This window comes from Glycine soja, chromosome 19 (genome assembly GCF_004193775.1).
Source record: "Glycine soja cultivar W05 chromosome 19, ASM419377v2, whole genome shotgun sequence".
Lineage (NCBI taxonomy): Eukaryota > Viridiplantae > Streptophyta > Magnoliopsida > Fabales > Fabaceae > Glycine > Glycine soja.
In genome coordinates this window covers 44,683,458-44,692,613 of record NC_041020.1, presented here as the reverse complement: position 1 = coordinate 44,692,613, position 9,156 = coordinate 44,683,458, and the positions used below count along the sequence as shown (strand labels likewise).

At 35.4% G+C, this 9,156-nt stretch overlaps 1 protein-coding gene across 1 annotated transcript; it reads left to right on the top strand.

Annotated features, from left to right (window-relative positions):
• The first annotated feature begins 3,216 nt into the window (after positions 1-3,216).
• Positions 3,217-5,966, top strand: LOC114397968 (leucine-rich repeat receptor-like protein kinase PXC1). The gene is made up of 2 exons (XM_028360063.1): positions 3,217-4,985; positions 5,081-5,966. Exons 1-2 carry the CDS (start codon positions 3,482-3,484, stop codon positions 5,746-5,748), a joined length of 2,172 nt encoding a protein of 723 aa, XP_028215864.1. The 5' UTR covers positions 3,217-3,481; the 3' UTR covers positions 5,749-5,966.
• The last annotated feature ends 3,190 nt before the right edge of the window (positions 5,967-9,156 follow it).

Sequence of the window (9,156 nt, the reverse complement as noted above, 5' to 3'; positions counted from 1 at the left end):
TATCATTCCATAAATATTAATGCTAAACAGTTATTTTATATTAAAGACAACATATATATTATTATTTATTGCCTTAGTTTATACAACAGTATTATTAACAAGCAACTTCTAAATTTAGGAATCACTAATACAAGTAAATTGCTCAAAAACTCATACGCTCTGTATTTCACATTCCATAATTATTAACAGTATTATTTTTTGTTTTAAATGTAAGGATCACGGATCTAAAACATAAAGGAAGTCATGGGTTGGAAGCTTGCATATGATCGCTCTGTATGATCAGTATTTTATAGCAAAATATTTTGGGATTTATGTGAAATGTTTTATACTTTAATTAATAGGCAATGATAGGATTATATTCGTTACTTTACATTAAGAAAATTAGGAAGGTTAATCTCTCGTGTAAAATTAAGAAAAATGCCTCCTTTAACATGAATGTATAATAAAATTAAACATTCCTAATTTTACAACATAGGTAAAGTGAAACCACTCATTGGGAACGGACGGGTGACTCTAGTTATAGAATTTCATGAATACGAGGATAAATATTAGCATGACACTTTCTAACAAATTCTTTTTTGCACACATTCTTTTTGTCAGGTGAAATTTATGTAGATATCATTAAACATGTGAATAAGAAACTAATTCTTTGAATGCTATTTCCCAACTAATGCAATCTACATAAATTGTAACTAACAAAAAACTATGTTAGAAATATTGTGTTCCGCTCAAAGCAAAATATATCAAACCAGGGCTCATTTTAAATTTGGAACGCCAATCTCGCCTCGACCTTCTGCTTTATTAACCCTTTTTCTTTAGGGTGTCATTATAAATTCTTAATGCAACAACCATTGTTCACGATGAAAGAGAAAAAAGCTGAAACCATTCCTTCACTTTTTGCGACAACATCCATTACCATATTGGTGGAAACTCTACGGAAGGCTTCGAATGGAGATGGGAACCGGTACCATTGCCCCCACCCATGTGCCATTACCCATCATGCCATCATCTTATTTTATGCTTAACAAAAATCCACGTGCTCTAACCCAACTACTATACACAGGAAGAGAAAAGAAGGGTTAAAAACTAGGAATTTGTTTTTCTAAATGTCTTATTATAATGTTGATTAAAATATTGGAATTTATTTTTGTAATTCTAATCAATTATTATTGTAATTTAACATTTTATCCTTTAAATATAAATACGTGTTATTTTCAAAGAGTCAAATCCTTAAAAAGCTGTGCATGGCTGTTGACCAACTTATATCTGCCGATTTTGCGCTAAAATACGAAGAATAAAGCTCTCAAATCAAAAGTAAATATAACTATAAGAAAATGGAAAACGAAAAGAAAAAGGACTACCTTGTTGGGCTGAGCTTATTCTATTTTGATGACCGACAATTTCAAATTTCAATCACAACAATCATATATAAATACTCACTTATTTGAAATATTTTATCAATATCTTTCATTTTTTTATTTCTTTTCTTATCACAAAATAAATTCTATAATATCTGTATTTTTTTCTCTTTTTTTCCATCTTTCTAGGTGTTTTATAACATAATGGTGTCCATGAAACATATTTCTTTCAATTTTATTGGACAACTGCTGTACTATATTTGGTGGGTTTTGACTAGCTAGGTCAATTTTTGTCGTGAAACGAAAGCTTGAATTCCAGTCATGTCCCTTGCATTTGCATGTTTATCATTGAATTCTATGCTTGAGTTCAGGGTCTGATGTGAGAAAAACTTTGCTTGTGCATGACTTCAGAGGGCACTTTTTTTCTTCCACAACATGGAAAAAGATAGGAGCAGCGGGCAAACCAGATAATGCATCACTTTGGTTAGGTGAAAGCCTCTAAAGTTTGTCCGGGAGAGTTAATCATGTTTATCCGGTTAAATTGCGGATATCATGAGCAGTAAAAAGTTGCACAGATTAATTGCATTCACAGTGTCAATGCCTAGTGGTCCACAGCTCAAGGTTTCAACTAATGTGGGATCCAAATCCAAAGAGATTTTTAGAAATAAGGGTCGATACTTGTTAGTAACAACTAAACTGGGGTAACCTGCTTAGGATAGGTTAAGGGGAACGGACTAGTTCTTTATAATATGGTAAACTAAAATTTAGAGTATTTAGTATTGAAACTAGGATTATCACTAAAAAAAATTTAACAAGGTATATTTAATTTCAATTGCTTCTTTCCCCACCAAAATAAATTTCAGTGAAGAAAGAAAAGAAAAATCCACAACATGCACATAAACAGCAACACACAAGATTTTCCTGTTGCATGTAGCCAGTTCAAATTTTCAGTTTTCTCATCTTAAAAAAAAAGTGCTGTACTTGCTTAAGGGGAAATAACTCTTTAAGCGTGGATCTTGCGTCTTAAGTAGTTCTGTGTGCCGTAATTACTGGGGAAAACAATTCTTGAGAAAGGGTAGTGGTATTATTAACCTATTGATGAGTGATAGGAAAAGGAATATAAAACAGAATAAAAAGATCAGAGGAATCACCTACAATTATTTAGGTTTAGGATGAGTTGTTCTAGACCAGATGATCGTCAACAGTGAACCCCTTTTACCCTTGCATAATAACTAAAAAAATTGACCTTTATGGGCCAAAAAAACCTTACCAATTGCATCATTGGAAGCACATGTGAACTCATGAATTTGATATGTGTGATCAGTAATATATCAAGAACTATGGACTTGGTTGTGCACAGAATGCACGTTCAAGAGATGGAAAGACCTCTAAAGAAAATAATTATGTTCGCTGAGGTTCTGGCTGTGGACTTGTAGCTTCTAGCTTGTGATTTAATTAATTCCAACCAGAATTGTCATGAGGAAATATGAACATCTAAGTGTAAAACAGTACAAATATGATGGTTAGTCAGTTAGTTACTCTCCTTAGTTTAAATTTGTTGTTGCACATGCTTTTTGCCGATCGATCAATTTCCTGCCAATGTAACGTAAAATATAGTAGTTTTTTTGAGTTCTCTCCAAATAAAGTCGGGACCGTGGGAGAGTGGGAGTGAATACAACTTTGGACAGAAAAGCTGAAAAGTAGTTTATCCAGAATATCAGCTTCAAATTTTCATAGACAGTGACACCCATTGCATTAACAAAATACAATAATACTGATTACTGCAGGCTTATAAAAACTATTAAGATAACATTTCACATTTGATTCAGCTCTTCTGATGTATTTTTAATTCCATTACACTATTTAAATTTCCTCTGGCGACAAAGTACATTAGTACTGCAAGCATAAGGGAACAAAGCAGCAGGCAGAATCAATCAATCAAGATTTCAAGAACCACAACATTTTATTTTATTTTCTAATTTCCCTTTAGCATAAAAAGCCTAGCAAAAGAAAAAGCATCCTCTTGTCACTGATTCTATTCTTATGAAGAAGAGGACAACAGCAATCATAGACACTACCACCCACCCCTTCGACCTTCGAAATCCCATTACCTTTACCTCTCCATGACCTATAATAACAACAGCTTCAACACTTTTCCTCAATCACACACTCTCTCCAATCATATTCTCATTGCATTTGCTAATCCCAAATCTGAAATTTCTTTTAAATTAAAAACACCACCATCGTTCCCTCCCTTCCCACACCATAACATGAAACAGGTTTGTCTTTGTCTCATAATCCTGACACTGGCCTTGTGCTTGTGCATCCTCTGTGTTTCTGCAGAGGCTGCAGGGCAGAACGATACACTCGCACTTACCGAATTCCGTCTCCAAACCGACACCCACGGCAACCTCCTCACCAACTGGACCGGCGCCGACGCCTGCTCCGCCGTATGGCGCGGCATCGAATGCTCCCCAAACGGCAGGGTAGTGGGCCTCACCCTTCCTTCCCTCAACCTCCGCGGCCCAATAGACTCCCTCTCCACACTAACCTACCTCCGTTTCCTCGACCTCCACGAAAACCGCTTAAACGGCACCGTTTCACCTCTCTTAAACTGCACAAGCCTGGAACTCCTCTACCTCTCCCGCAACGACTTCTCCGGCGAGATTCCGCCGGAGATATCCTCCCTCCGCCTCCTCCTCCGCCTAGACATCTCCGACAACAACATCCGAGGCCCCATCCCCACACAATTTGCGAAACTAACCCACCTCCTCACGCTGAGGTTACAGAACAACGCCCTCTCCGGCCACGTCCCCGACCTTTCCGCTTCCCTCCAAAACCTCACCGAACTCAACGTCACCAATAACGAACTCCGCGGCCACGTCTCCGATTCCATGCTCACCAAATTCGGCAATGCGAGCTTCTCCGGAAACCACGCCCTCTGCGGGTCCACCCCGCTACCTAAATGCTCCGAAACAGAGCCAGGCACAGAGACTACAATAACCGTCCCTGCAAAACCGAGCTCGTTCCCGCAAACAAGTAGTGTAACCGTTCCCGACACTCCGAGAAAGAAAGGATTGAGCGCCGGTGTAATTGTGGCGATCGTGGTGGCGGTTTGCGTGGCGGTGCTGGTGGCGACGTCGTTCGTGGTGGCGCATTGTTGCGCCAGAGGTTCCACCTCTGGCTCGGTGGTGGGGAGCGAGAGTGCCAAGAGGAAGAGTGGGAGTAGCAGTGGGAGCGAGAAGAAGGTGTATGGGAACGGTGAAAACTTGGATAGAGACAGCGATGGGACCAATACTGAGACGGAAAGAAGCAAGCTTGTGTTTTTCGATAGGAGGAACCAGTTTGAGTTGGAGGATCTGCTTCGAGCTTCGGCGGAGATGCTCGGAAAAGGAAGCTTGGGGACTGTTTACAGAGCGGTGCTCGATGACGGCTGCACCGTGGCTGTGAAGAGACTCAAAGACGCTAACCCCTGCGAGAGAAATGAGTTTGAACAGTACATGGATGTTGTAGGGAAGCTCAAGCACCCCAACATTGTTAGACTCAGAGCTTATTATTACGCTAAGGAAGAAAAGCTTCTTGTCTATGATTATCTCCCCAATGGAAGCTTGCATGCTCTTCTTCATGGTTAGTTAAACTCAAACTCGAGCGAGCTCTGATGGGACATGATCCTTCATGATAAACTTTAATTAATTTGATAAGCTTGATTGTATTATATATAGGGAACCGGGGACCAGGAAGGATTCCGTTAGATTGGACCACAAGAATAAGTTTGGTGTTAGGTGCGGCTAGAGGGTTGGCACGGATTCACGCATCAAAAATACCTCACGGGAACGTGAAATCTTCCAACGTGCTTCTCGATAAGAACAGCGTCGCTTTAATCTCTGACTTTGGGTTATCATTGATGTTAAACCCCGTTCATGCGATTGCGAGGATGGGAGGGTACAGGACGCCGGAGCAAGTTGAAGTGAAGAGGCTGTCTCAAGAAGCCGACGTGTACGGTTTCGGGGTGCTGCTGTTGGAGGTTCTGACGGGGAGGGCTCCGTCGACGCAGTACCCATCTCCGGCGCGGCCGCGTGTGGAGGAGCTGGCTGAGGTGGATCTTCCGAAGTGGGTGAAGTCGGTGGTGAAAGAAGAGTGGACTTCGGAGGTGTTTGACCAGGAGTTGCTGAGGTACAAGAACATTGAGGATGAGTTGGTGGCGATGCTGCACGTGGGGATGGCGTGCGTGGCGGCGCAGCCGGAGAAGAGGCCGTGTATGTTGGAGGTTGTGAAAATGATTGAGGAGATAAGGGTGGTGGAACAGTCGCCGCTCGGAGATGATTATGATGAGGCTCGCTCGCGCACTTCGTTTTCTCCTTCACTTGCTACCACCCAAGACATCCAATGACCACTAACTTGTGTCATGCATGGATGCTCCTCATTTTTGGTTCCATTGTCTTCCTGGGTATTATTACTCTTGTTAGCTCTTTAATTAAATTGTGTTAGTTCTTTTTTCTTTGTAAAAAATTTTGAGCTTTGTGAAAAAGTATTGATGTTGTTGCCCTTGTCTTGAGATATAAAACAACGATCTCTTAAAACCATGGGCATGGCCCGAGTTTGTGTTTAGTTTCAGTTTGGGCTCTCTCTTGGATGGCGTGGCTACTGGACTCATTTGCCTATCTCCATTCACACTAAAGGTAAGACAGATTTGGGTTTTAAAAAAATAGGTAAAAAATATATAACCCAATCCTATTTTTACTGGGTTTCATTAGGGAAACTCCTCAGAAATCTATCTCGTATCTTTTAAAAAATAATATTTATTCGTCTGTTTAAATAAATCATAAATTAAGTTATTAATTATATTTTAATTTAATATATATATATATATATATATAATTTAATAAAAAATAAATAACGCAAACATATTTAAGAACTAAATTATATTTTTAGTTAAATGTATAAGTTTTAATTTTGTTATAATTAGCATTATAACTATAATATTATTTATTTAACTATTAAAATAATTATTCTATTTTTTTTATTAATTATAAACAATAAAATATGAAGTAACAATTACATATAATATATATAAGAATAGAATTATAATAAATATATAATTATATTATTAATAATAATTATAAAAGTATATGTAGCAGGCTCCCACTTCTCAAATTGGGAAAATCCCAGATTTGATTCCGGTTAAAACAAATTTTAACCATCAAATTTGAGACGGAATCGGATAAATACCACAAATTCAATTTTTATTGTCATGTGCAGTTGTCTCGTAAATGGCCGTTAATAAAGCATGCACATCCAATCTTCTGCAGTGCCTTCATCTTATAGAGTGGAAGAGGCAAATGGAGAGCGATTGACTTTTCATTTAGAAAGTTGGAATGGTTTTATATTTGGAAAATCATGCATGAACATTCACACGACAAATAGACACATAGAGTATTAGTATGATACACGATCCAAGAGATAAATAAAGAATAGTAAAATGATTTTGGACACCCAAAAAAATCTATTTGATACTCGGAAAGTGAAATATAAAACAGAGAAAAATATATATGTATAATAAATTATATAATGTGTTAAATAAAAGAGAGATAAGAGAAGAATAATGAGTGTTAATTAAAAGTTTGAAAAAATAGAATGTTAAAAATTATTGCTTTAGAGAAAAATTACATGTATTGATTAAAAAATAAATAAAAAATACATATATTAATGAAATATTTGATATATAAAAACATTTCTGATTATACATTATTACCTTCTTTATTTTTATTTTTGTGAAGTAAAGGGGCTAAAGTCCCAACGAAACACTAAAAATCACGCGAAAACACGCTCCAAGAACATCTACTAAAACAGCACAATACAAAGAGGAAGAAACAAAATAAAATATCTTCAATTGACCCTCCAAAGAATAACCATAATTAGCTAACAGACCAACAACTTAGTTTTCTTCAGGCAAAGTGTGAGACGAGTCATTTATGATAAAATAAAATAAAGATTTCATTATATTTATGGTAAGAGATAAATGAATAAAAAAGTTAATTATTTTATCTAATATTTTCAAGAACTAAATTTACAAACAAGTATTTAAATGTTTTTAGTATTTTTTTTACAATTGTAACTGGAGTTTTATTTCAATGAGTTGTGTTAAGAGTTTATATAAATTTCTATTACATAAATTAATTACCGAGAAAAATCTCTAATTTTGATTGAAAAATAGCTCAAAAATATAAAGAAACTATATAATATGTTTCCGTTGTGTTTTTTTTTTTGTGAAATTTTACACAAGAGAAACTTATTTCTATTGTGTATCTATTTCACATTCATAATAGAAATAAATTTCCATTGAATAAAGTATATAATAGAAACTTATTTTTGTCAAAAATATTTTTATAAAAAAAAAACTGGAGTGTCAACTTCATTAACAAAAGGGAAATACTCAGCAAAAAAAAAAGGGAAATGAGAATAACAAAGCCCTCCCAATAAGAACTTGAAAGCACAAAATGGGGGTTGATATTAGCCCCTCCACAATTGCTATTGACCCCTATCATAATTGCCTAAAATCAAAATACCATTTTCTCCAATTATTGACACCCAACTTTTCCTATTAACCTTTCTTCCTTCTTTACTTTCCTCTTTCCCTCTCTTCCCTTCTTGCCACACGAATCTGCCTTTGTATAAAAAAATTGAGTCTTTGTTTGTAGAATAAAATAATCTTTATATATATATTTTGGCCACTATAAAAAATATATTTAGAATAGTGTAGAAAAAAATTATGTTGCTGATATTCCTAATAAATTGAGATACTTGGGCATTGTTTTCAAAAATGTCCTTAAGGACGATTAAAACGTCAATATATACATCCTTAGGAAGGATTAGGTTGGTAATAAGTGGAATCTTTATAAGATTAACCTCACTCTTTGTTCTCTTTTATATTTGATATTAGTTTGAAATATGCTTTTCAGGTTTTGACTCCCCAAAAGAGATCACAATAATAAAAAAAAAACAATAATTACGTTCAGAAAATGAGATCACAATAATTATTATTTGTTGACGGAATAGAACTTATAAAGTAAGTTACAGTGGAAAGACCGGTAAGCACGATCCACAGAATTTTACCTTTAACCAACAAATTAGATGGGCCATGCAAATCGTGGTGCCAATGGACAAATCTGAGGCTTCCAATTTTACAGAGAATCGAAACCACTTCAATAAAGTTCTGTACTTACGGAATAGAATTGCATTTGGATTTTGGATACTTAATGATTAAAATAAAACTATTTTGTTATTTAAATATTGTATTATAAATTTAAAACTAATTTTATTTCTATCTATTAAGAAATGTTATTCATTCCAGAAGATCTGCATCCTTATTTGAAGTCAAAATGTCAAAATGGTGATTTAGATCAAAGTTACAAGATAAGACTTTCTGTCTGAATTATGATTTAGGAAATTTTTTATCAAGAATTTAAGCATACCGTGTTATTTTATAAATGTAATGCTTAATGTGAATTTTATTTTATATTTTAGTAGATATTATTTATTTTGTAATAAATTTTATGTAAGCTTGGTAAAAAGAATCAAACAAATACTACAGTATTAATCAATGTGTATTTACTTATGTGAAGAACATTACAGCTTGAATCAATGCTTTACCGCACACCTTATCTTTGAAATACCATGTGCTGCTCATCTTACCTTTTCGTTTCTTCCCATGCTTCCCAATTCCTATTGGGATGAGTGTGTACCATATAGGGATGTTCCAAGATTTAATTCAAATTGGAAAAGAATAAAATTTAACTAA

Bases quoted from the DNA above. Each gene is read 5' to 3' on its own strand.
- LOC114397968 (XM_028360063.1), top strand. From the start codon at position 3,482: ATGACCTATAATAACAACAGCTTCAACACTTTTCCTCAATCACACACT. The intron at 4,986-5,080 runs GTTAGTTAAACT...TATTATATATAG, and splicing joins CTTGCATGCTCTTCTTCATG to GGAACCGGGGACCAGGAAGG.